General features: G+C 44.6%; 2 protein-coding genes across 16 annotated transcripts in view; one reads left to right on the top strand and one right to left on the bottom strand.

Moving 5' to 3' along the window:
- Nucleotides 1-26,661, top strand: part of GALNT11 (polypeptide N-acetylgalactosaminyltransferase 11) — an 81,778-nt gene extending 55,117 nt beyond the window's left edge. For all 4 annotated transcript variants that reach the window (XM_064575709.1, XM_064575708.1, XM_064575706.1 and 1 more), the window contains one exon: nucleotides 1-26,661. In XM_064575709.1, the coding sequence (XP_064431779.1) occupies nucleotides 1-132 (132 nt within the window). In that variant the 3' untranslated portion in view covers nucleotides 133-26,661.
- Nucleotides 16,945-27,324, bottom strand: part of KMT2C (lysine methyltransferase 2C) — a 270,063-nt gene continuing 259,683 nt past the window's right edge. For 11 of the 12 annotated variants that reach the window (XM_064575699.1, XM_064575698.1, XM_064575697.1 and 8 more), the window contains 6 exons: nucleotides 26,112-26,254; nucleotides 25,678-25,846; nucleotides 21,621-21,737; nucleotides 20,953-21,026; nucleotides 20,597-20,705; nucleotides 16,945-18,887 (listed from right to left, as the gene is read on the bottom strand). In XM_064575699.1, the coding sequence (XP_064431769.1) occupies nucleotides 18,795-18,887; nucleotides 20,597-20,705; nucleotides 20,953-21,026; nucleotides 21,621-21,737; nucleotides 25,678-25,846; nucleotides 26,112-26,254 (705 nt within the window). In that variant the 3' untranslated portion in view covers nucleotides 16,945-18,794. The remainder of the gene's footprint in view (nucleotides 18,888-20,596; nucleotides 20,706-20,952; nucleotides 21,027-21,620; nucleotides 21,738-25,677; nucleotides 25,847-26,111; nucleotides 26,255-27,324) is intronic. The other variant, XM_064575700.1, reaches the window with a different exon arrangement.

The following is a 27,324-nucleotide window of genomic DNA, read 5'->3' as shown; positions in this document are numbered from 1 at the left end:
AAGAGTAATCGGCTGTACCAGGTGTCAGTTGGACAGTGCCTGAGAGTGGTCGATCCACTGAGCCACAAAGGCTATGTTGCAGTGGCAATCTGTGATGGTTCTTCCTCACAACAGTGGCATCTGGAAGGTTAAAGTGGACGCTGTGGCTGGCATGGTAATTCATCAGTGTTTGCCTCCTCTGTAAGGTGTGAGGCTTGAGAAGTTGCTGGTACAAGAAAATCCCTGATTTCCTGATTAAGTAGAACCATTTTTGAGAGGATGAGACAGCAGATATCCTAGAGACTGGAACACAGAGTGATCATCAGAGTGAGGGAATCTGTTTTACCAAGACATTAACATCATTTCTGAGCTGCTAAGGAATTTCTTGCTTATGGTGAGAAACTAGAATACAATTTTAACTCTCTAAAGGGTCAGGTTTGCACAGAAGGACAAACCCAGGAAATTGACATTTCTGTTCAAACTTATTTATGCTTTTTAATCCTTTTAATAATGGAATGGCATTTGTCTGATCAGGAACTTGTCATGATTTCCTTTTTTAGAAGGACTGCATAGGAAACAATTTTTTTTTACTTCTATTATCATGTCCTAAATAATTTTAAACAAACTGAATCCACATTACTTTTAACTTCAGAAGGCCTCATTTATAAGATTATATATTTAAGAGGCAGTTAACTATTATAAATTATTTTGATGAATTATGGTACTATCGACATTTAAAATAAAGGGTCCTTTTGATGACTTACGTGGGACTTTTGGTCTGCTCTTGTATTGGGGTCTCTGATCTGTGTTGTGCTGTGTATATCATATGGTGAGCAGGATACCTGGGTTCAGCTAATGAGCCAATAAACTAGGTCACAGCACCATTCCTTAGCTTGAACTTTGTGAATTTGATGCTGAAAGTCTGTGAATTTGGATAGTTTCTACTGCCTATGAATCATCCAGGTAGAGTTGTTAAATAGGCATTTGTTATAGAGGTCAGGATCCCAGAACATAGATCTCAGAAATACAAATTTAGATTACTTATGCAGTTTCACTGCTGGTAATTGGTCTGTTCAAATTTTCTATTCCTGCTTCAGTTTTGGTATGTTATGTTTCTAGGAATTTATCTTTCTTCTAAGATGTCAAATGTGTTGGCATATCATAGGTTTTCATAATCTGTTACAGTTGTATTTCTGTGGTATTGGTTGTTATTTCTCCTCTCTCATTAGTGCCTTTGTTAATTTGGGTCCTTTTTTTTTTTTTTAAATGAGTGTGACTAGAGAATGATAATTTTATTCATCTTTCCAAAGAACCAGTTCCTGGTTTCATTGAGCTGTTCTCTTGTTTTTTTAGTTTCCATATCCTTTATTTCTGCTCTGATCTTTATTATTTCCTTCCTTTTGCTGGGTTTGGGTTTTGTTTGTTCTTTTTCTATTTCCTTTAGGTGTAAGGTTAGGTGGTTTATTTGAGATTTTTCTTGCCTCTTGAGGTAGGCCTGCATTACTATATACTTCCCTCTTAGAAGCACTTTTGCTGCATCCCCAAAATTTTGGACTGTTGTGTTTTCATGTTCATTTGCTTCCATGTAATTTTTTATTTATTCTGTGATTTCTTGGTTGACCCATTCATTTCTTTAGTAGCATGTTATTTAGCCTTCATGTATTTGAATTAACCTCCATGAAATTGAACCTATAATCAAAAAAAACTCCCAAAAAACAAAAGTCCAAGATGAGACAGCTTCACAGGCAAATTCTACCAAACATTTAAAGAAGAGTTAATACCTATTCTCAAACTTTATTCCAGAAAATAGAAGAGGAAGGAAAACTACCAAATTCATTATTTGAGGCCAGTATCACTGTGATACCAAAACCAGATAAAGACACCACAGAAAGAGAACTACAAGCCAGTATCTGTGATAAATATAGATGCAAAAATTCCTCAACAAAATATTAGCAAACCTAACCCAACAATACACTGAAAAATCATACACCAGGATCAAGTGGGATTTATTCCTGGGATGCAAGGGGTTCAGTATTCACAAAACAAACAACAACATGATACATCACATCAGTAAGAGAAAGGATAAAAATCATATCATTTCAATAGATGCAGAAAACAGCATATGACAAAGTACAGCATCCATTCATGATATAAACCCTCAACAGAGTAAGTCTAGAGGGAACTTTTTAGAGGGAACATACCTTAACATAGTAAAGACCTTATATGAAAAATCCAGAGCTAACATCATATTCAGAGGTGAAAAACATAGCTTTTCCCCTAAGGTCAGGAATAAGACAAGGATGTCTACTCTCACCACTTTTATTCAACATTATTCAACTGGAAGTCCTAGCCACAGCAGTTAGGCAACAAAGAAATAAAAGGCATCCAAATTGGTGAGGAAGAAGCAAAACTCTATTTGCAGATGACATGATACTATCTATATACAGGACACCCAAAAGACCACCAAAAAACCACTAGAACTGATAAATGAATTCAGTAAAGTCACAGGATACAAAGTCCATGTACAGAAACCTGTTGCATTCCTATACACTAATAATGAAGCAGCAAAAAGTGAAATTAAGAAAATCCCATTTATAATAATTGCACCCAAAACAATAAAATATTTAGTAACAAACTTAACCAAAGAGGTAAAAGACCTGTACTCTGAAAATTATAAAATATTGATTAAAGAAATTCAAGATGACCCAAAAAAGTGGAAAGACATCCCATGTTTATGGACTGGAAGAACAAATAATATTGTTAAAATGTCTGTACTATCTAAAGCCATCTACAGATTTAATGCAATCCCTATCAAAATAACAAAAGCATTTTTCACAAAACTAGAACAGTCCTCTAAAATTTGTATGGAATTCTAAAAGACCCCAAATAGCCAAGGCAGTCTTGAAAAAGAAAAAACTGGAGGTATCACAATTCCAGATTTTGAGTTCTATTACAAAGTGGTAGTAATTAAAACAATATGATACTGACATAAAAATAGATCAGTGGAATAGAATAGAAAATGCAGACGTAAACCTACAATTATATGGTAATCTTCAACAAAGAAGGAATAAATACAACAATGGGAAAATTTTTCTTCAACAAATGTGGTTGGGAAAACTGGTCAGCTATAGGCAAAAGAATGAAACTAGACCACTTTCTTTCACAATAAAACAAAAATAAAGTCATATTGGATTAAAGACCTAAATGTGAGACCTAAAACCATAAAAATCCTTGGAAGAAAGCACAGGCAGTAATTTCCCTGACATTGGTCATAGTAACATTTTTGTAGATACAGTCTCCTGAGGCAAGGGAATTAAAAGTAAAAAAATTATTGGGAGTACATCAAAAGGTTTTTACACAGTGAAAGAAATAAAACTAAAAGGCAACTTACTGATGGGAGAAGATATTTGCAAATGACATATCCAATAAAGGGTTAGTATCCAAAATATATAAAGAAAGAACACAACTCAACATCATCCAAAAAACAATCCAATTAAAAATGGGTAGGGGCGCCTGGATGGCTCAGTTGGTTAGGTGACTGCCTTCGGCTCAGGTCATGATCCTGGAGTCCCGGGATCAAGTCCCGTGTTGGGCTCCCTGCTCAGTGGGGAGTCTGCTTCTCCCTCTCCCGCTCTCCCCCTCTTGTGCTCTCTCTCTCTCATTCTCTCTCAAATAAAATCTTAAAAAAAAAAAATGGGGGCGCCTGGGTGGCTCAGTTGGTTAAGCGACTGCCTTCAGCTCAGGTCATGATCCTGGAGTCCCGGGATCGAGTCCCGCATCAGGCTCCCTGCTCGGCAGGGAGTCTGCTTCTCCCTCTGACCCTCCTCCCTCTCATGCTCTCTGTCTCTCATTCTCTCTCTCTCAAATAAATAAATAAAATCTTTATTAAAAAAAAAAATGCTTTAAAAAAAAATGGGTAGAAGACATTCTTCCAAAGAAGACATCTAGATGGCCAACAGACACATGAAAAGATGCTCAACATCACTCATCATCAAGGAAATGCAAATCAAAACTGCAATGAGCTATCACTTCACACCTGTCAGAATAGCTAATACCCAAAACACAAGAAACAACAAATTTTGGTGAAGATGTGCTCTTGAACTGTTGGTTGGAATGCAAACTGGTGCAGCAACTGTGGAAAACTGTATGGAGGTTCCTTAGAAAATTAAAAATAAAACTACCCTGTGATCCAGTAATTGCACTGACAAAAAATGTAAAAACACTAAATCAAAGGGATACATGGACCCCTATGTTTATTGCATCATTATTTACAATTGCCAAACCATGGAAGCAGCCCAAGTGTCCACCAATAGATGAATAAAGATGTGGTGTGTATGTATATACCAAAATTTATATGTACACACACACACAATCCGGGTGCCTGGGTGGCTCAGTTGGTTAGGCGACTGCCTTCGGCTCGGGTCATGATCCCAGGGTCCTGGGATCGAGTCCCACATCGGGCTCCCGGCTCGGCAGGGAGCCTGCTTCTCCCTCTGACCCTCTCCTTTCTCATGCTGTTTCTGTCTCGCTCGCTCTCTAATAAATAAAATCTAAAAAAATATATATATATATATATTCATCCATAAAAAAGAAAATCTTGCCATTTGCAACAACATACAGAGCCAGAGAATATAATGCTAAGTGAAATGTCAGACAAATACCATATGATCTTGGGCGCCTGGGTGGCTCAGCTGGTTGGGTGTCTGCCTTGGGCTCAGGTCATGATCCTGGAGTCCCGGGATCGAGTCCCGCATCGGGCTCCCTGCTCGGCAGGGAGTCTGCTTCTCCCTCTGACCCTCCTCCCTCTCATGCTCTCTCTCATTCTCTCTGTCTCAAATTAATAAATAAAATCTTTAAAAAAAAAAAACAAACCATATGATCTTAACTCATGTTGAATTCAAAAACAAAACAAATGAGCAAAGGCAAAAAAAAAAAGGACAAACCAAGAAGCAGACTCTTAATACAGAGAACACACTGGTGGTTACCAGAGGGAAGGTGGGTGGGGGGATGGCTGAAATAGGTGATGGATGACGAGGATTAAAGAGTACATTTACCATAACGAAAAAAAAGAAATTTAGGAATCCTCTTTTCATACTGCAGATGTCCAAATATAGTGGGAGGTTTTTTCCGCCAAAATTGCATCTCAGAGGAGAGTCTATATTATATAGAGTCCTTTTCAGTTATTTTATCTTAAACCACAAAGCACCATATTAGAAACATGTTGGAGAATAATATATTCTATATATTTTTTGTCATTCAACTTCAAAGACCAGATGGTACATACAGAAAGCAGCAAGATGGCATTTAAAGATTTTATTTGAGAGAGAGCACAAGCAGTGGGGCAGAGGGGACAGAGGTAGAGGGAGAAGCAGACCCCCTGCTGAGCCTGATGTGGGGCTCAATCCCAGGACCCTGGGATCATGACCTGAGCTGAAGGCAGATGCTTAACCAACTGAGCCACCCAGGTGCCTCAAGAAACTCACTTTAAATATGAACGCATAAGTACGGTAAAATATATGCACATGGGACACTAATTGAAAGACATCTGAGGTAGCTGTATTAATATTACACAAAGAAGATTTCAAAGCAAAGAACATTACTAGAGATGGAAAGGGTTGTTTCCTAGTGATAAAGGAGTCAATTAAGAGGAAATAATCCTAACGTTACGATAATACCTAATAACAACTTCAAAGTACTTGCCACAAAAATCAATTGAACTGCCAGGAAAGACATAATCTACAACTATAGTAAGATTTCAACATACCTCTCAATAATTGAGGAAATAAGTAGAAAAAAAAACAGTAGGATATAGAAGACTTTACAATACTATCTACCAATTTGACACAATTAACAATTATGGAACATTCTACCTAACACCAGACAGAATATGCCTTTTTTTCAATTAAACATGAAACATCTACCAAGATAGGTCATGTCCTGGGATATTAAGTCTCAATAAATTTATACAAATCCAACTCGTGCAAATTATATTAGAAACCAACAATAATATAAGTAAATAACATACGTGGAAAATCTTCAGATATGTGAAAATCTACCAATAACACACTTCCCAATATCCTGTGGGTCAAAGAAGTTATAAAGCTGTTTTGAACTAACTGAAAATGAAAATACAACCTACCAAAGACTGAAGGATGCAGCTAATGCAGTACTTGAAAATTTTATAGCACAAGCACCTATGTTAGAAAAGGATAAAAGCTTAAAATCAATGACTTAAGCTTCCACCTTAAAACAGAAAAAGAGCTAAAGTTAGAAGAGTAAAGAAACAGAAGAAATATTTAATGTCAGAACACAAATGAAACAGAAAACAAAAATAATGGAAAAAAAAGATTAAAGCCGGATTAAGAACATCATTGAAATGAAACAAATGGAAAGATACTCCATGCTCGTGGATTAGAAGAATATTGTTAAACCGTCCATACTACTCAAAGCAATCTATAGATTCAAAGCAATCCTTATCAAAATACCAGTAGCACTTTTTACAGAACTAGAGTATCAAAATTTATATGGAACCAGAAAGACCCCAAAAAGCTAAAGTAATTTTGAGAAAGAACAACACTGAAGGTATCACAATCCCAGATTTCAAGATGCATTACAAAGCTGTAATAATCAAAACCGTGTGGTTATGGCACAAAAATAAACATACAGATCAATGGAACAGAATAAAAGAGCCCGTAAATAAACCCATGTTTATGTGGCCAATTAATCTACAACAAAGACAAGAATATACAATGGAGAGAAAATGGTACATTCAAATAAATCCTACTGGGAAAACTGGACAGCTACATACCAAAGAATGAAACACTTCCACCATACACAAAAATCAACTCAAAATGGATTAAAGACCTGTGAGCCCTAAAGCCATAAAACTCCTAGAAGAGAACACAGCAGTAATCTCTTAGACATCAACTATGGCAACATAGTGTTGGTAGGGATGAAAAAGGAGAGAAAGGACCCCTCATGCACTGTTGGTGGGAATGTAAATTGGTGCAGCCACTGTGGAAAACAGTATGGAGGTTCCTCAAAAAATTAAAATTAGAAATACCATGTGAGGGGCGCCTGGGTGGCTCAGTCGTTAAGCGGCTGCTTTTGGCTCAGGTCATGATCCCAGGGTCCTGGGATCGAGCCCCGCATCGGGCTCCCTGCTCAGCGGGGAGCCTGCTTCTCCCTCTCCCCTCCCCCTGCTTGTGTTCCCTCTCTCACTCTGTCTCTGTCAAATAAATAAACAAAATCTTTAAAAAAAAAAAAAAAAAAGGAAAGAAATACCATGTGATATGGTAATTCCACTACTGGGTATTTACCCAAAGAAAAAAAATAAGATATATTCTCCCCTATGTTTATTGCAGTATTATTTACAGTAGCCGATATGGAAGCAACCCAAGTGTCCATTGATAGATGAATGGATAAAAATGTGTATGTATACACAATAGAATATTACTCAGCCATAAAAAAGAATGAGATCTTTCCATTTGTGACAACATGAATGGTCCTAGAGGGTATTATGCTAAGTGAAATAAATCAGAGAAATGCCATATGATTTCACTTTTATGTGGAATCTAAAACAAAATGAACAAAGCAGAAACAGATGCATAAAAAAATAGCACTAGGGGTTGCCAGAGAGGAGGGCGTTGGAGGGGGGGGGGACAAAATGGATGAACGGGTGTGGGAGGTACACGCTTTCAGTTATGGAATGAGTGAGTCACAACGTTGAAAGGCACAGCATAGGGAATATAGCCAGTGATATTGTAATAGCGTTTTATGGTGACAGATGGGAGCTATGTGTGTGGTGAGCATAATGTATAGACTTGTCACTGTGTTATGTACCTGTAACTAACATAACATTGTGTGTTAACTATACTTCAATTTAAAAAAGTATCACCAGGGGCGCCTGTGTGGCTCAGTTGGTTAAAAAAGTATCACTAAAACTTACAAGCCTCTAATCAAAAACCAACAAAAAGAGACATGAATTATCCACATCAGGAATGAGAGTGGTAGTAACCTCACTAGAGATTCTACAAATGTTAAAGAAGGATTAGGAAGCAATAGGAACTGTCATTCATTGCTGGTAGGAATGCAAAATGGTGCAGCCACTTCTGAAGACAGTTTGGCAATTTCTTAAAAACCAAACATACTTGGGGTGCCTGGGTGGCTCAGCTGGTTGGGTGTCTGCCTTCAGCTCAGGTCATGATCTGGAGTCCCGGGATCGAGTCCCACATCGGGCTCCCTGCTCGGCAGGGAGTCTGCTTCTCCCTCTGACCCTCCCCCCTCTCATGTGCTCACTCTCTCTCATTCTCTCTCTCTCAAATAAACAAATAAAACCTTAAAAAAAAAATCTAAACAAACAAAAAAAACCCCAAACATACTCTTACCGTACGATCCAGCAATCAAATTTCTTGATATTTGCCCAACAGAGTTGAAACTTAGGTCCATACAAAAAACTGCACATGGATGTTTATAGCAGTTTTAGTCCTAATTGCCAAAACAGGGAAGCAATCAAGATGTCCTTCAGTTGGTGAGTGGATAAGTAAACCGTGTAATATTCTTGCAAAAAAGAAATGAACTCTTAACAAGCCACTTGCATGGAAGAAACTTAAATGCATATTATTCAATGAAAGAAGCTAATGTGAAAAAGCTACATACTGTATGATTCCAACTCTATGACATTCTGGAAAAGGCAAAATTATGGAGACAGTAAAAGATCAGTGGTTACCACAGGTTGGGGGAGGGAGAGATGAATAGAGCACAGAGGATTTTTAGGGCAATAAAACTATTATGTATGACACTATAATGGTAGATACGAGTCATGATACGTTAGTCAAAACCCATGGAATACACAAAACCAGGACACAATACACACAACCTTAATGTAAACTCTGGACTTTGGAGGATAATGATACGATACAGGTTCATCAGTTGTAACAAAGGTACCACTCTGATGTGGAAGGTTGATTGTGGGCTGTGTGTTCAGTACTTTCTGCTCAGTTTTGTAGATGGGATGATTATGACCAAGTTTATGCCAGTAAATTTGATGGGCTGAAATAAAATGGACAGATTACTAGAAACAAATTATCCAATTTCTCTGAAGAAATAGACAACCTGAATAGCCCTACAGCTATGAAATACATTGAATTTGTAGTTTAAAAACCTTCCTACAAAGACAACTCCAGGCACAGATGGTTTCATGAATGAATTTGATCAAACAGTGGAGAAAAAATTATACCAATAATACACAACCTCTTCTGGAAAACTTGTGTCAATTTTTTATATTATGAGCAAGGCTTAACTATTCATTTAAAAGCAGTACAGGGACGCCTGGGTGGCTCAGTCAGTTATGCTTCTGCCTTCAGCTCAGGTCATGATCCCAGGGTACTGGGATCGAGTCCCACATCGGGCTCCCTGCTCTGCAGGGAGCCTGCTTCTCCCTCTGCCTCTCTCTCTGTCTCTCATGAATAAATAAGTAAAATCTTTTTTTAAAAAAATTAAAAAAAAAATAAAAGCAGTATACCAGAAGACTTCAGACCAATATCCTTCATAAATATAGAAGCAAAATTTCCTTATAAAATACTAGCAAATCAAATCCAGCAATATGTACAAAAGGATGATACATTATGAACAAGTGGGTTTTATCCCAGGAATACAAGGTTCCTTTAACATTAGACAATCAGTGTAGTTTATGATGTTAATATAGGGGAAAAGGCATATGATCATGCAGAAAAAAAATATTTGACAGGATTCAACACCCATCTACAAAAAGAACTCAGCAAACTAGGAATGGCAGGAAAAGTCCTCAGCTTGATAAGGGCATCTATGAAAAAACTATAGGTAGTCTCATTAAAAAAAAAAAATTGAAGATTTGGAACAAGGCAAGGATGCCTGTACTTAGACTTCCATTCAACATTTGTGGTGAAGGCCTCAGCCAGTGCAGTAGGCAATTAAATAAAAGGTATATTCATTGGAAAAGTAAAAGTGTATTTGCAGACCACAATCAAGGTTAGAAAATCCTAGGGAGTTTTCAAAAATACTACTAGACACAGTAAGGTAGTTTATCAGGACCACAAAATAAAAGGTAAATATAAAAATGGATTGTACTTCTATACAACAAGCAGTTTAGAATGGAAAATAATGGTATTGTAATCGCAATTTACAACAGCCTAAAAAACATGAAAGTAGGGCGCCTGGGTGGCTCAGTTAAGCATCTGCCTTCAGCTCAGGTCATGGTCTCAGGGTCCTGGGATCGAGTCCCACATCGGGCTCCCTGCTCAGCAGGGAGTCTGCTTCTCCCTCTCACTCTGCCCCTCCCCCCTGCTCATGCTTGCTCTCTCTCAAATCTTAAAAAAAAAAAAAAAAATTGGGGGCGCCTGGGTGGCTCAGTCGTTGAGCGTCTGCCTTCGGCTCAGGTCATGATCTCGGGGTCCTGGGATCGAGCCCCGTGTCGGGCTCCCTGCTCTGCGGGAGGCCTGCTTCTCCCTCTCCCTCTGCCTGCCTCTCTGCCTACTTGTTCTAGCTCTCTGTCAAATAAATAAATAAAATCTTTAAAAAAAAGAAAAATACAACAAATGGTGCTGGAAAAATTATATATGCCTATGGAGAAAAATGAAATAATGACCCCTTCTTTACACCATACACAAAAATTACTTGACAATGAGTCATAGATCTAAACAGAAAAAAAGCATAATGCTTTTAGAGTAAAATGAAGATAATCTTTGTGACTTTAAGGTAGGCAAAGATTTCTTGACTCATTAAAAGAACTAGTCATAAAGGATTAATGCATTGGATTTCATCAAAATTAAAAGCTGCTCAAGACATTGAAAAAAGTAAAGGTAAGCAACACAGTTGTATCCAGAGTGTATGAATAGTGCTTGAAGTTCAATTAAAAAAACCCAATTTTTAAAATGGGCAAAATACTTGAATAGACCATTGGCCAAAAATGTATAAATGGCTCAGCACATGCAAAGGTATTCAGTGCAGTCATGAGGGAAATGCAGACTAAACCACAGATCCCTCTTCCCGCCCGTTAGAATGGCTGGGATACTGACCGCCGCAGGGGAGCCTGGGAAGGGACAGGGAAGATGGTCACAGCCCATGTACGGGGAGAGACCAAACCCAAGGATGGCATTTTCACAGTAACCAAGTGGCAAGGCAGCCTCACAATCCCTAATGTGGGAAGGCGGACGGCCGTGAGACCCGTTACCGGCGCCCGGGTGGACACGGCAGGAGGAAAGCGCAGGGCAGCCAGCGGATCCTAGAGTAAGAGCGGGAACGGGCGCAGGCTTCCACCGGAGACACGCGGCGGGATCCGCACAGCAAGGAGCCCGGCAGGATTTGCCCGCCCCGCCGTGGCTTTGCAGCCCAGGACTTTGAGGTCAGGGCCCCCGACTCTGGAGGAACCGCAGGGAGGGAATAAAGACTGAGCAGCGTAGGGGTGATAGAGGGGAGGGATGAAGCTGGGGTACGTGGGGGAGGGAAGCGGGTCCGAGCAGCCTGCGCGGTGGGAGCACAGCTGCAGGAGCCGGCGCTCCACGGAGAAGCTTCTGAGCCACACGTCCTACGAGGTCCGGGAAAACTGAAGTCCTCGTCAAAGGAGCACCCGAAGGGGATCACTGTCAAATCCCGTACAGAGTTACTGAAAGGGGGGGAAACCCTGTTCGTGGCCCACCTCCTGCGCAGGGAAAAGCAGCTCTTCCCTGACGCTGTCCTGTGAGCCCCATTTCCTGCTACACTTCGCACACTTTGGTCACCGAACGTGGAGGTTGGTGGCAGCGAGCAATTCTCTGTGACACCTGCTGGGTGTCCTCCAATTAAAGTCAATTCTGACACTACCCAGAGATCGTGTCAGACCCACCGGTAAGGGCTCAGTCCCACAAGACTGCCCCACCCCCTTTGCCCGCTTGGTCGCCAGTCCAGGTCACCTGTGCTTCTGACCCACCAGCTGTAGATTGCAGGGTCCCGTGACACCCCCCACCCTCCACGTGAACTTGCTAGAGCGACTCCCAGAACTCGGGAATGCACTACTTACGTTTTGGTTTATTCTGAAAGGATATGATAAAGGATGTAGACGAACACCCCAATGGAAGAGATGCGTTGGGCAAGGCGTGGGGAAAGTTCCCGAGCTTCCGTGTCCTGCCTGGGCGCCACACTGCCAGCGCCTCCTCCGCGCGCTCAGCCTCGGAGCTCCGCGCCTCCCGTCCTCGTAGGTTTTGTGGAGGCTTCCTTCCTTTGGCCTGACTGATTAAAGCGCTGGCCGTCGGAGAATGAGTCAGCCCAACCTCCAGCTTCCTCCCCTCCCTGGAGGTCCTGGGGTAGGATCGAAAGCGCCACCTCTAATCACGTGGCTGACTCCCCTGGTGCTTTCTCGAAGTCCCCTCATTAACGTAACAGTCGCCTCTTTCCCTCTCCTCACTGAAGTTCCAAGGGTTTTAGGAACTCTAGGCCAGAAATGGGGATAAAGACCAAATCTATATTGCTTATGACAAATTGCAATATCCTAGTTTATCCCTGTCTTCAAACACAGATTCCTAATAGTAAGACAAAGAGACGCTGGCATGTGACTAGAATCCCATCCGTCATGATAACCATCTAGTCCTTCGCATTCTATGAAAATGTCTCACAGGATGCGGCCACTCCGGTTCGCAGGCGTCTGTCTGTACGATCTGCTCAGGGTTCAACAGCGGGAGTGGTCTCAGCAACACAGGACGTCACCCTGGCAGGCGCTGGAAGACGCGAGCTGAGAGACGGTACCGTCGCTGCCGATCCCTCTCAAGGTGTTAATGTAACACTGGGTTTCCCTCATGACGGCCCATTTATTCACTCCCGTCCTCTCAGCTACTATTTCTCCCCCTCTCCATTTACACGCAGACTTCTGACGTTCAGGAGGGCCAGTGGGTTCGCTCGGTGAGGCTGCTGCAGTGCAGACCTGGGGGGCTGTCCCCCGCAGCCAGTGCAGAGCGGGCACTGTGGACCCCGATTCGGCCGGACGGGGTGATGGGCCTCCAGCCCCGGTGCTTGCAGCCCTGGTCCTGGGACCACTGGACCACGTGGGGCAAAGAAAAAGGAGCTGCGGTGACAAGTGGATGACAAAGTACACAGAGAGACGCTCACAAAGCTGAGCAAAACTGTCCCATGCCGCTCGAAACAAGCCAAAGGACACTAACAGGAAATGACAATTTAAAGCAGAATTTGACAACTCAGAAGTGTGGCAGGACTCAAGCAGGCATTCGAAATTTAAAAAATAAGTTGAGGAATGAGTAAAAAACACGGGGTGAAGAAACATGATACCTAATGCCTTGAAAGGAAATAGAATTTGACAGGAAGGAAAATTTTAAATCAAAAATAAATGAGAAAAGGTCTTCTGTCCAAGAGGGAGGAACAGGATCTGGGCCTGTCCTCCTGGGCTAAGCAGCTAGAAAAGCACAACAAAACACACACACGACTCTTTAGCTCCAGGCTGGTAGGGACCGCAGGACGGCCTCCTGAGAAACACGGTGAGTCTGGACTCATCCCAGCTTTCCCCCCAGACCAGAATGCTGTGGAGGAGCAGGGGAGGAGGCCAGCCTCCAAGAGGCTGGTGGTCGTGGCGACCGGAGACGGAGTGCAGGGAGGCCAGAGCGGCCGAATGAGCAGCACAGAATGTAGGAGAGGAGAAAGCTACACAGGGAAAGCACCCAGAAATCTGCACAGGGTCTCCGCAGAGTCCGGCTGCACGCCTGTCTGTCCACAGGTGCAGTGTGACTCCACCAGACCCTGCCGAGAACAGGTTCAAGGGAAGAGCAAGTCCCCGGGAAGGAGATCACACGGGGCTGGGAATGCTTTAGCAGCAGCCCAGTGGGTACACCTCAGGGAACATCCAGGACATCCAGTATGTTCCCCAAAGGGCCATACCCCAGTGCTGGGGCTGAATTAGACTCATCTGGGGCTCCTGGGTGGCTGTCGGGTAAGCATCCGACTTGGTTTCGGCTCAGGTCATGATCGCAGGGTCTTGAGATCGATCCCCACATCAGGCTCTGCGCTCAGCAGGGAGTGTGCTGGAGATTCTCTCGCTCTCCCTCTGCCCCTCCCCTCACGTGTGCTCCCACGCCCTCTCTCTAAAATAAATAAAATCTTTTAATAAGTAAATTAGGCTTATCTTAAAAATGTGTAAAGAACAAGCTTTGAAAGGAGGAAACAGATTCTCAGCTGCCGGCAGAATAAAGTCTAACACCCTTTAAAGGAACGCAACACAATCCAGCACTCAACATTCTGGAATCCAAGAAAAATTAACCAGACACGGAAAAGGCAGGAAAATGGGACCTGTCGCCTGGAGTAAAGATCCATCAGTAAGATGGGCCCAGAAATAAAAGAGATGATAGAATTAGCAGACAGTGATACTAAAAGCACCTATCACCCGTGGGCTCGGTGTGCTAAAACTTTGAAAGGACAATCTTAGGAGGAGGAACACAGCTGTGAAATCCCGACTCTCAAGGTCACACAAGGCGAACCTGAGTTACTGTCACACACCACAGACTAAGGAAACGTCATGACCAAAGGCCATGTGGCGACCCTGACCGGACCGTGGAACAGAAAGAGGAGCGACCCAGCTTCCTCAGGCACGCGGCACACGGCCCTCGCGCTCGGCCAGGAGGCTACAGCGTGGCTCCTGGATACCTGGGTGCAGGCACTGGCAGCTCCGCGGGACGCCGGCAAAGGCGTCTCTCGGGAGCCCTGGTCTCCTGAAGTGGTAGCGTGTCGCTGGAAGGAAACGTGGTCTCCTTAACTCCTATGCCGGGAGAGGGAGGGAGCAGCTCTTGGGTCGGAGCTGCCACCAGCGCGTGTGATGACACCGGGCCACGGGGGGCCTGGCTGCCTGCTCTGCCGAGCTGCCAGGACGCGGGGACTCTCAGTGCCACGGGACGCCCGTGCCCGTGCAGGTGGGTCCACTCCACGTCCATGACCTTGCGCTTCTCTTTTCCTGGTGCTCGCTGGCAGCCGCCGGCCTGGCTTTCGGACGTCTGAGAAGTTGAGCTCAGGCCGGTGTTGGGGCACCCTCAGCAGAGCCCGAGGGTCACCGGGGAGCTGGGGTTTCCTGGAAGAGAAGATCTTTCAGGAGCTATATTTCAGATGGAGAACATCACCCTTTTTAAAGTTTAACAAACGGGGCGGAGTGCTTTTAGGGAGAAGATTAGAGCAAAGAGATGGGAGGAAAACCAGGAGAGGGTGGAGGGCCACAAACACAAGGGTTAGGGTTTCAGAGAGACCATGGTCAACAGTGTCCCCCAGGACAAGAAACTCTACTGGCCCGAAACACACCTGCTGCCTTCGGTAGCACGTGACCAGACGAAGGGTGCCTGCCTGGTGACCGGAGGGAGGATGGTGCGGCGCCAGGTGACGGTGTTAACGAGGGAGGACAGGAGGGGCCGGGGTAGGGACGCAGAGGAAGAGCCGAGGTCTTTCTGCAGAACAGTCGGACTGCATGCGATTCTCCTGCCCGCCTGGGGCGCCGCCGGCTCTCCCTGGACTAGCGCAGGGCCTTGGCCTCCATGCGTCAGCTCAGCTCCCGCGTCCAGCACCCCCCGTAGCACAGAACACGAGTTCGCCCTCGGTGCGGTCAGGGTCACGGCACTGCCTCCGGCAGCCCCCACTGCACCTGCCCACCTGGACCTCACGACTCGGCCCTGCTTCTGACCTCGTCTCCTGCCACCCTGTGTTCTTGGCTTCCCACACTCAGCCTCTCAAGCCCCGCCCCCCGGCCCTGGCTCCTGCACAAGCTCCTGCCTTGTACCTCCCGTGAGGTCCCCTTCACTCCTTGGGGAGGCCCCTCCCCACGCCCGGCCCAACGCACCGGATTTCCATCTTAAAAATGGCCTCTCTCGGTCTCCCCAGTGCAAGCTCAGTGATACTGTCTCCGCTGTGACGTCCCAGGGCTTTTCAGGCTTTTCATAAATGTGGCGAGTGCAGGGTCCACGAATACGGCCACCGTGGCAGCTGACCAGTCCCGTCCACCGCGGGAGGGACAGCGCCTTGCTCTGGCTCCCTGGGACGCACTGCAAGGGCACTCTTCCGAGGGGGGAGGCACCAGGCGGCCCCCATGGGGCTTTGCGGCTTCCTCCTAGAGATCCGTCACCCTCGCACTGCCTCTCCTGCGCCCCCTGCCCTGGGGACCTGCGTTCACATCCGGAGATCCGACGGCCACAGTGCCCTTCCGTGCTTTTCCTGGCCCTGACCCGGAATGAGGGGGGGGACCCCACTCAAGCCGAGAGCGGAGCTCGGGTTCTGCGAGGACTCGAGGGGTTTCCTTCCTCACGGGTCGGATCGTGAGAGATCCACTAGGTCGGGGGAAAAGACTGCACCAGGTAAGGGCTTCGCCACCCGGTGCGGACCCGCACCACTCCAGCCCCGACCAAGCTGGCGGTTTTGCAAATGGGAGACGCTTGAGAGTATTTTTTAAACCCTTTTGTCAGAGAAGTGCTTTGAGAATTTCTATAGAACCACGCAGTAGAAAAGCTTATTTTGGGGTGTTCATGAAGCACAAGCTGAAAACTGGTTTTAGAAACTGTGAGGGGGATTCTGAACTATTTTAATTCTTAGCAATCCCCTTCAATGTCACATACATTCAGTACGATGGAAATCGAGTCTCTGTCACAGAATGAATCTGAAAAAGCCTGCCTCAAAAAAGCCCAGAAGACTAAATTTAACAAGGAAACAAAGAGAGACTTTAAACAAGGGAACAGGACACCTTGGTAAACACCCCTCAGGTGAAACTGAAGTTCCCGTCTCTGCTCAGCTGCAGGGAACACAGTCTCTCCATTTGGAAGGACCTACGACTTCACGTAAACTCGTTATCTGGAAAGAAAGAGAACCGCGGCCGTCGCACCCCGGGAGCTGAGGGCTGAGCCCGTGGGCAGGCCCACGGCCAGCACCCAGCCCCTCCACAGCTCCAGCCCAAGGCGGGCAGGCGAACACAGACTCGGGCGCTTGGATAGATGTAAAATATTTTATTTGTAAATGGTGATCTTCTAAATCTGTGTCCACAAATTCCAAAACCCATAACACTCTGTATACTTCAAAAAATTCAATTTTTGCCAACATTAGGTACTATTATACAGAACAGAGAACAAAAACCCGGTAGGACAAATACTGGTAGGATGTCAGAATATTGTACAAGAGAAGAAAAATATTCAAGAAACAAATTTCATACAGCTATTTATCAAGAGAAAAATATATACAATTGATTTATTCTGTAAGATAAAAATACATCATGCCATATACATTACAAGTTCAGAACTGCGTCACTGATAGACCGACAGTTTACAGCCCACTTGAATTGTGCACACGAAAACTTCATTTATACTTAGCCTGTGAAGTGTCAGTACCAGAATTTTAAGTACAAAATAAAAAGCTAACCTGGTTCAAAATGCTGATTAAGTTTCTACAAGCAAACACAAAACAGTGCTTTTTTTTTTTTTATTAAAGAAATGTAAACAAACAGTTCATACAAACACATTTTAAAATTACATCTTCCGAAACCCTATTGTCGGGGTCCTGCAGCTGCAAGTGTGACCACAACTCTTTTTTTTTTTTTTTTTCCTTTTCAAATTTTTGTGTTAAATAGAAGGCTAGAGTTAGGCTGGAGTCCTGCTACACGATCTAGTATGTATACATGATTCTCTGTGGCTTGAAACAAAGTTCTAATCAAAACTACATCCGCTGAAGAAAAGTTCAGCCTCCATTTGGGTGTATTTTTAAGCATTATTCACAGTTATCACAAATTGTAAGCACAAAAAAACCTGACTGAAGAAGTAGGGATGCAACAATATAATATGAAAAAGTTAGTTTAAATTACCAAAACAGCTATAAAAGTCGTAGTCTTAGCCTACACTCCGTTCTATCAGAAGGTGTATAAAACAATTAAGTACTAATAGACCGTAGTTTCCAAAAAACCCCAAATGCTCTAGGTTGAAATTTTGGTTATTACGTAATTATAACGGCATATTTAATAACACAAAATTATATTGTGACATCCCCATGAACATTTTATAAGCACCCGAGCTGCTGCAGAGCCTGGTAGCATTTGGTCAATACTATTTTTATACTGTATTTTTTTCTCAAAATATTTACATATTTGTACAAAGTAACAGGGTCTGTTAGTTCTGCAGGTAACAGCAGCAGCTTGGCTTTCTTCTAACTTTTATTTAAAAATAGCTTCATTCACTTATTCAATAATAAATACAAAAAGTTTCTCTTATTTTACAGAAATCAAAAACTACAATAAACTGACTCATGGAATCAAGTATTTAAATGTATTTTAGTGCAAGTTATTACCCCTTAGCTCTATCCCTAAGGAAGTCATTTCAGTACATTCCTTGTTCAGTGGTGTCTACTTTATTTTAAAAAATCTTTAAGTTAGAGGGCCTGCCCCTGTTTCAGATAAGGCCGTGGCCAGCACTTTGGACGTCCGTCCCCCTTTCGCTGGTGATCTCAGTCTGTACATTCATAGGAAGGCCCCCACCCCGGGGTAGGGCGGCAGGCGGCTCTTCGCCCCCAAGGGTCTCCTCAGCGAGACGCAAAAACACAAAACAAAACAAAACCCACCCACAGAAAGAAGGAGGAAAGAAAGAAGAAGAAAACAAAAGTGCTGACTGCTCTGTGGTCCTGGCGCCACTCCGGCCCAAAGGACTGAGGAGGGGATCAGAACTCCCAGAGGCGAGTTTTCAGAAAGTCATAAAACAGAAAACAAAATCTCTTTCTGTCTGCAAAATTCAAATGGTGTGTTGAATCGCTTCTTCCTAGGGACAAGCCGCCCGCCGAGACCGCAAGGAATGCATTCAGTTCATCCACTTCCGGCAGTTCACGGCCCCGCAGTGACACGGAATCTTGTGCTGGTCATCTTCAAAGTCAAACTTATAGTCATAGCAAAGCTGCCCACGGCAAAGACACAGTGTGAGAGAGGCTGGGGGCGGGGGGGTCCTGCCTCTATCTGCCCGATCCGCAAACCCTGCAGCACAGCCAACCTAGCAAAGCACCCGAGCCGCGGCCGCCCCGTGGGCCTCGGACAGAAGCCCACCTGGGGTCCCCACGGGACAGAGACATCGGCAGGCAACGCTTTCAGGCTGCACCACATCTGAGGAAGGCGAGGCCGCTGGGGAGAGCTGCGTTCCCACACCTCCTCGCGGCTCCCCCCCACTCCCACCCCCAGGCCTTCCTCCTCCCCACCTGGGGGAGGGACCAACCACCCCTGCTGGCTGACAGCTTCTCTTCTCTCCTCACTTAAAAGAATGTTTAAAAAAGGTCTACTTAGGGTCATCAAGTTACTGTGCACATCTCAGACCAGCCCTGCTGCCCTGGAGCCCAAGCCCCCGACCCCCCCTGACTCTGCCAGAAGAAGGGGAGGCCCAATCCGAGGGCCTTCTGTCACAAACGTCCTAAGTGAGGGGCTGTTTGGAAAGACTTCCTTTCTACACTGAAACAGAAGACACCAACATTTACTGGGTAGCTTCTCTCAGTAACAAAACCACTTAGTACCTTTTGCTAGGTACTTGCAGAGTTCTTCAGGGAGACTTGCGCCATTTCATATAAATGAAGCAGAGACTCGGAGAAGTTAAGTGACCTACTCAAGAATACTCAGGAAGGGGAAGGAAGGACCCGGAGCTCGGGGGGTCTCCATCTGTCCCAACGCCCCTGGTGGTCGCTGGCACCATGCTGGGTTCTCACATACTTTGATTTACTCCTTGAGATACTTCGAGATGCGCCATGGGCATTGGGTAAATTTTTGATTTAAAAAGGGAATCCCAAAAAGATGACCAAAAAATACAAGAAATCATCGCCTAGCTCTGATCCAAAGGGTTGGGGGGTTCCAACATAGACACTCAGGCCCCTCATCCCCTGGCCCAGGAGAGGCTCTTACAGAAACCCACACTGCTCAGCGGCACCACCTAGAGCACCTCGAAATGTGTGCTAATCGCCTTTGTGGAAGACAAATTAGGGAAACATAAGTGGTCTGGACTAGTAATAATTTTAACAGGTGAAAGAGACCAGAGAAACAAATGTCAAGTTCAGCATCCAGCATTTTGAAGAGAAAAGATTGTAACAAAAGAGCCAAATTGAAAATACGTTGAGACAAATCTGTAAGCTTGTACTGATGCTAAGTGCGAATACAGGAGATCTGGACCCACATGCTGCCCCCAAATCGGCCGCCTGCAGCCTTCCAGTGGCCTCGCGTGAGCATCATGTTCCTGGAGACCACAGAGGCCACAATCCCATCAGTGGGATGACAGGTAGAATCTTTAAAGAGAGGAATCCTGTCAATCTGTGACCAAGGGGGTCAGGCAGGAGCCCAAAGACACAGGGAAGTGATGCCACATGGGTGCTGCAGGGATGTGTGGAGTTTGGGAAGCACAGAGTGAGGGAATCAGGGGGAGCTGGTAGTCCACACTTGCAATGCTGCCACGAGGAGGAAGGCGGCACGTGGATGTCCCGGGGAAGTGACGGGGTGGCACCCTCTGACCCACCACAAGGAAGAGTTTTTCTAGCACTAAAGCAATGGACAACCCCCAGGCCGGCCGACCGCATCAAGCAGCGAGCTGCACGCGGGGGTATGAGCAGAGCAGACGGGATCCCACACTCTTACCTCTTCTCCTTTCTGGATTCTCCGGTTGGAGCTGATGATGATTTTGTGTCCTCTCTCAAAAGTCACCACTTCAGCCACACAATTAGGCGCACACGAATGGTTGATATATCTGCAAGCCACCGTGTCAGAAACTACTGATTATGGAGCAGCTGGAAGCTTTACAAACATTCAGTTCGTCGGGAAAACTTTTTCCTGATTACATTTCTACGTGCCCATTCGTAGAACAAGAACACACACGATTTTAAATGAAAATTCTTTTCAAAACTTATCTGCCCTGAATTTTTAATCATGGAGGCTGTCGTGGGCACATGGACCCACTGGGCAGAACTTCCTTGACCAGATTCCCGTTGCCTCACCTGGCAGGCCCTCCTGTGAGTGTCGCATCGATCACGTGGTCATTATCCATGCGGAACATGTACACACCACGGTTCTGAAAGAGAAAAGTCAGAAACTCCTCCACGTGCACATTCAGAGCAGGAAGACTCAGCTGCGAGTGAATGGAAACACAGCCCGATCGCACTCACTGTGGGTGTTACACAACCACGTCAGGGGACATGTATGTCCGTGGTGGGAATGGGATGGAAATCAATGGATCGGGAGGTTGCTCGCAACGCCAGGCTCATTAATCTACAGCTGTATCTATGTGAACAATAACACCAACTAGATAAGGTGAGACTGACGGAAAAAACAAGAATATCCAGATGTTAAATAAAAATCTTTTAAAAAAGGAGGGGGGTGCCTGGGTGGCTCAGTCGGTTAAGTGTCTGTGTTTGGCTCAGGTCATGATCCCAGGGTCCTGGGATTGAGTCCCGCGCCAGGCTCCCTGCTTAGTAGGAAGCCTGCTTCTCCCTCTGCCCCTCACCCTGCTCATGCTCTCTCTCGCGCGTGCGTGCGTTCTCTCTCAAATAAATTTTAAAAAATATCCAGATATGGCTTCTGTTCAAAACAACCTCACAGGACAGTGCGACTTGGCCCTGTTTCCAGCTTTTCAATGGCACAGGGACACAGGAGGACTGGCCCTTACCTGAGACTCATACAGTTTCTCTTTTCTGTTTGCAACTTCATTTCGAATGATCGTGCCAATGTACTCGATGACCATGGTGTGCTTCTCGATGTCCCTAGCAGCATAAAGGCCCAGCCCCTGCAAAAAAAAGAAATAAAAAATGGGGGGGAAAATGTGTGTGTATGTACTTCAAAAATCACTTTGATTTCTTGGACAACAAACCCGATTCCCTTTCATACAAAGGCCACATCAAAAGCCACACTGAAGATTTCACCTGAACTCGAATGGTCTTTTTTATTGAATATACTATCACCTGAAACAATCTTACCACTTAAAGTCATGCCATTACTATCCTGCTTTGTGTCTTTCTTTTACTAAATTCTGAAGGCATATTTACAAAGCTGTACCACTGACTGGCCACCACATTCTGCCACGCCATCTTCTCTTCCATTCATGCCAAGATCCCACCAACTAAACAGGCTAATAGCTTCTGGTGTTTATCCCATTACTGTTTCTAAAAGAATATGACAGGACAATAAACTTAATCGATAAGAAATAGGGCTAACCACAAGGGACTGTGAATACTATAGTCAGGTTTCGGATTTGGCTAGGAGTTCCTGGAAGCCAGAGCAAAAGGAGAAGCACAAGTTACTCTGCTCTGATTACCAGGAAAGCTAGAAAGAAATAAAGTTCTTCAGAAAGGTGACTTTCTCCCATAATTTGAAGTTCGGAGGCCAGAGAGAAATGTACGGGAATGTGACCTGTCGAGAAACACTGCCGCGGGTCTCTCATTTGGCAGCTCGTACTATCTATGCTAGAGGCCTAATGAATCACATACTATGATTTGTTTGTGTACTTTTTAAGTTTTTAGCATTACGAATTCTGGAAAAATAACATACTGAAAAAAATAGATAATTTCCAAGAATATGTGATATTTTCTTGTCCCAATGTGAGTTTCTGCCTTCTCAACTCCAGCTGGCTGCCGGAAGACCGCAGTAGCCAAGCAGGGAAGAGCGTGTGCTAAATGGGGAGTCGGCCAGGTACAGCTGCATCAAGCCCCGCCGTGGGGCACACGGTCCCAGAGGCCCATCTCAGAGACTTTGGTGTGTCAACCGAATTATCTTCTAGGAAAAGAAATTTTATGCAATTTATCTGTTCAATTCCAGACATAACTGAGGTGAACGAACCAGAATACACGAAAAAGTAGTATGTATAGAGATCAATAGAGTTTGGTATAAGAACAGACAAGATCAGTGAAAAAGAACAGAGAATCCAAGTAGATCCATGCATATGTGAAAATTTAATGTGTAATAGTTATTTAGTAGTATGGTGGCGTCACAATTCAGTGCAACATGGAAGGGTTATTTACTAAATGGTGCTTTTCAACTAGTTACTCAATGGAAGAAAATAGTCTTAAACTAACACTTAAAATTTCTGAAATCAAGAAATCCAAGAGACTACATATACAATAAAATCTACTGTCTTAAACAAGACTAGAAACTACAGAAAATTATGTACATTTAACTATGCAAAAACTGAAACTTTTATAAGAAAAAAGATACCATACTTCCTAGTAGGCACAGGGTGTTTGGTTAGGGGAGAACATCTATTAGCACAAGTTCTTACAAATTAGAAAATGGGCAAAGGACGAATATGTAATTCACAGAAGAGCAAATTCAAACGGTAAGCATGGAACGCTGCTCACTGGTGAGCCGTTAGAAACTGCAGTGAAGGGAGCGCTATCAGGCTGGGGGACATAGAAAAGGACAGCAGCATGACAAATGGGGAAAGAAGAGAGAGTGTCTCCCAAACGCAGCAAGAAATGTGCAATGACAGCCCTTCCGGAAAACCAACAAGGTCTGCTAAGATGAAAAGTACATACGTACTTTTACACAGTAATCTCACTGGTGGGAATATTCTCCAAAGGAGTGAATATAGCAATACGTGGGGATATTTGTACAACATATTGATGGCAATGCTATTTTGGGAAAAACTGTAAGCAAAATAAATGTTCACCAGTTGTGGAACGGTTTACTTAATTACAGTTCATCAACGTCAGGGAACGTCACAAAGCCATTAAGGAGAATGAAAGAATGAAACAGAGCCACCTCAGTTGCTGTAGAGGATAAGTGAGAAAAGAAGACTGCAGAACAGTGTATGGGAATGAGTCCACCGGAACATCCATCACAGACATGCCTGCACGGTCAGGACAGTGGCAAGGAACACACCAAACACGGGGGTTAAGAAATCACTGAAATGACAGTAAGGGAATAAAAGTGACACAGAAATAGGAATGGTACCAAGTAAACGAGCTACTTGGGAACGTTTAAAATGGGAAAATAGTCGATGGCGCAGATGAGAAAGACACACCACCGGGAGCGGACCCAGGAGCTGGAGCGGCTCCATTCTTGACGCAACAGCGAAAAGAAAAGAAAGAGATCATATGTGTAATTTAAACACACAGTATCAGATAAAAAGATCAAGAGCAGAAAGGGCTCTTAGTTTTTTGTTTTTATTTTTTTTAAACACAAAAGAAAGATCAGCAGATAAAGTAGAAGCCACAGAACAAGGACAAGGGAACCAAAACCAGAAGGGGGAGAGAAGGAGGGCTACGGAGACAGAAGTTCCCGTCTGTGTTCGCACTGGCCATCTGGGGGCCCCACCGCAGGGGCCAGGTCCCAGCTGACGCTGCTGCTAGTCTGGGGTCCACCCTATGAGAGCCCAGATCTCATGGGTCCGAATTTGTCTATAGGTTCAAAGAGAAAGAAATAGAGGTAGGACCTTGCAAGAATTAATACAGAAACACTTCTCAGACTGAAGGCCACAATGCTCCAGGTCGAAAAGGGTCATCAAATAAGGAAAGCAATAAAAAAGAAAATGACCCGAATCTAGGCACATTTTTTGTAAAATGTCCAAACATCAAGACTAACAAAAAGATCCTACAATTTTCTCAAGAGGAGAAACAAGGTTCCAACAAAGGAACAAGAATCCAAATTGAGTACAGACAATGGAAAGAGATCAGATTTATATTCTGAAGGAATCACAGTGGGTGTGAGTGGAACTGGGCGAGAGGAGGTGGGCAGCCAGACCCACCGGCCATGCACACAAGACACTATGGCAGGTAAACACTGTGGCGGAGCCAGAGCGTGGACTGAGAGAGCTCTTCTGAGGGGGAAAGGCAACCGAGCACTTGAGGATGCTCTGGATCTGGGCATATGGGGCCAAGGTACACAACTCGTGGACGGGGACACCACTTAGAATAATTAGGCTTAGGGACTGAGATGTTCGGCAAAGTGAGCTTTGTACTTCCATCCTGGGACATCCAAGGGGGAGATGCTGAATAGGCTGGGTTCTTTAGGTCAGCAGTTAAGCAAGTATGGACTATGGATATAAATTTACATGCTTAGCCTGCAGATGATCTATAAGGTATTTCACAATCTATGCACCAGAAAATACAGTGCTCTCGTGAAGAGATGGCTTCCAAAAGAGAACTGCCCACACTGGAGCACCTTTTGAAAAATATTTTCATTTGTATTTCTTTTTTTTTTTTAAGATTTTATTTATTTATTTGAGAGAGAGAATGAGATAGAGAGAGAGAGCATGAGAGGGGGGAGGGTCAGAGAGAGAGGCAGACTACCTGCCGAGCAGGGAGCCCGATGCGGGACTCGATCCCGGGACTCCAGGATCATGACCCGAGCCGAAGGCAGCTGCTTAACCAACTGAGCCCCCCAGGCGCCCCTCATTTGTATTTCTCACAAGAATTTGAAACCGCTCTAGTGAACGCTCCACAAATCCAGTGAGTACAAAATACAGTGCTACCTGCTTCCCATGAGTGCTCATCGAGATGCAAAGATGTGGATTCCAGAGGTCTTCCCACTGGGGGAAGAAAAGCATCCAGGCTCAAAGAGACGTATTCAGTCACTACTGTTACAAACTAACAAGATGTGATAGGATTTTAAAAACATGATTCTAATCCTGTAGCCGTGTGAAACCCTTCTTCACATATGGATGCCAGTATCTTCTGACCGCCAGACCCCGCCCTGTCTCTCGTCTTCCCAAGGACAGACTATTTCCTTACCTGGATACGAGACCGGGCCAGATAGACGTTGGATTTCCACTCGGTCTTCATCTTCCGGTACTGCGAGGACTTGGAGTGGACGAACTGCTTACTGTACGGCGCGTTCAGCTCCCCCGTGACCGTGCTCTGGAAGGACTTGGAAGTGCTGGTGCTGTTCAAGGTGTGAGGCCTGCACACGATGGCGCGTCAACAGGAAAGAGTAAAAGGAAAACTGAAGATATCTCCGAATGACGCCCCAGGCCACGCTGATTCGAACTCTTACTGACGGGAACATACACGGAAAGCCGCCTAGCCACACGGCGAGTTCTCTGATGCGGTCGGCACAGACACAGCCAGAGACAGCAGGGTTTGTAAGCAGCAGACAAATCAAGCACAAAAACCACTAATACGCCTAGAAACCCTGGGCTGTACTATGTGAAGTTAAAACAAAATACCTTAACACAAACCTCTTGACATGGGCACTCATTTTAGGTTCGGAACGGGCACAGCCTGTGGGGTTAACGGCAAGAGGGAGTTCCATGAGAGGATTGCGGCCATACCGAAAGGTGTAGTTCTCACACGCCTCAACCCCAGGGAGCTGAAAAGGAGCGAAACAGACACAAGGTTAATTTATTTGACCATGACTGCAGACAATCCTGAGCTGGCCCAAGGGATGGCCCAACTTGAACTTTTGTGGAAATAACTTGTCAACATATTCCCTGGGGACAAAATGGTCTTTTAACTTATGTTAACATAACCAGCCTGCACTCAGCTCTATTTCAATATTAATACACCGATTTCAGTTTCAAAGTGGCACTTTCATAAACTCTGGCAAATGCTCCTTGAAGAAAAGTATTAACCCACAGAACCACCACAGGCCAACCAACATACATGCCTGTGTGACTTTAGATCTGATTATCCCAACCCAGTATGTACTGACTTGCAACTTCGTTCTTTCAACTTTCATATATTTGGAATTTAAAAATTAAATATAGTTAAAAATCATTTATATGCTTTACTGTCTTGATTTCTCACTTCTTCCGATTTGACTACAATGAGGTTATCACACTCAATGCCCCGAGAGTGCACGTGGTAAGTTAAGGTTTACCTGTAAAATAATTTTATGTTAAAGGTCTTTTCCAGAATACACTTCTTGTGAACATATTTCTCTATAGACATAAAAGATTCATATCATTTAGGCAGAGCTCTACCAAAGAAAGCAAGTAGACCTAGAACTCGGTGGCTTTTTGGGTGTCCTCTGCTTCTCCATAAAAAGAGAAAAAAAACAAACCCCACCAACCATCGATGATTTTTTTCTTGTTCAAAATAATGCCTTATAATCATGCAACTTCTCAAAAGCATTGTGTGCAGACTCACTGGCAAACACGCTCATAATCTTAAAAGACTGCAAAGAAAGGTCAGAGAAGACCCAGTGCTCCTGCGGTCACTGCCCTCTGGTGATGGCCGGGCGCGGGGGCAGGAGAGTGGCTACAAACACCCGGGGATCAGGGTCAGTGCAGGAAAACGTGAGGAAGCAAAGGGGACAGTAGTCCCCTTACCAGCACTGCCTGAGGACAAAACAGCGTCCCTGCCCTTCGCTCTGCCTCATCTGCACCCTCGAAGAGAACCTGAAATTTGTGAGCCTCCTCCCTGAGGGAACATTAACAT

This window comes from Mirounga angustirostris, unplaced genomic scaffold, assembly GCF_029215605.1.
Source record: "Mirounga angustirostris isolate CCGP_5_RB_7025 unplaced genomic scaffold, mMirAng1.0.hap1 SCAF_12, whole genome shotgun sequence".
Lineage (NCBI taxonomy): Eukaryota > Metazoa > Chordata > Mammalia > Carnivora > Phocidae > Mirounga > Mirounga angustirostris.
Note: the sequence above shows the minus strand (reverse complement) of the source record. Positions and strands in the feature narration are given on the sequence as shown.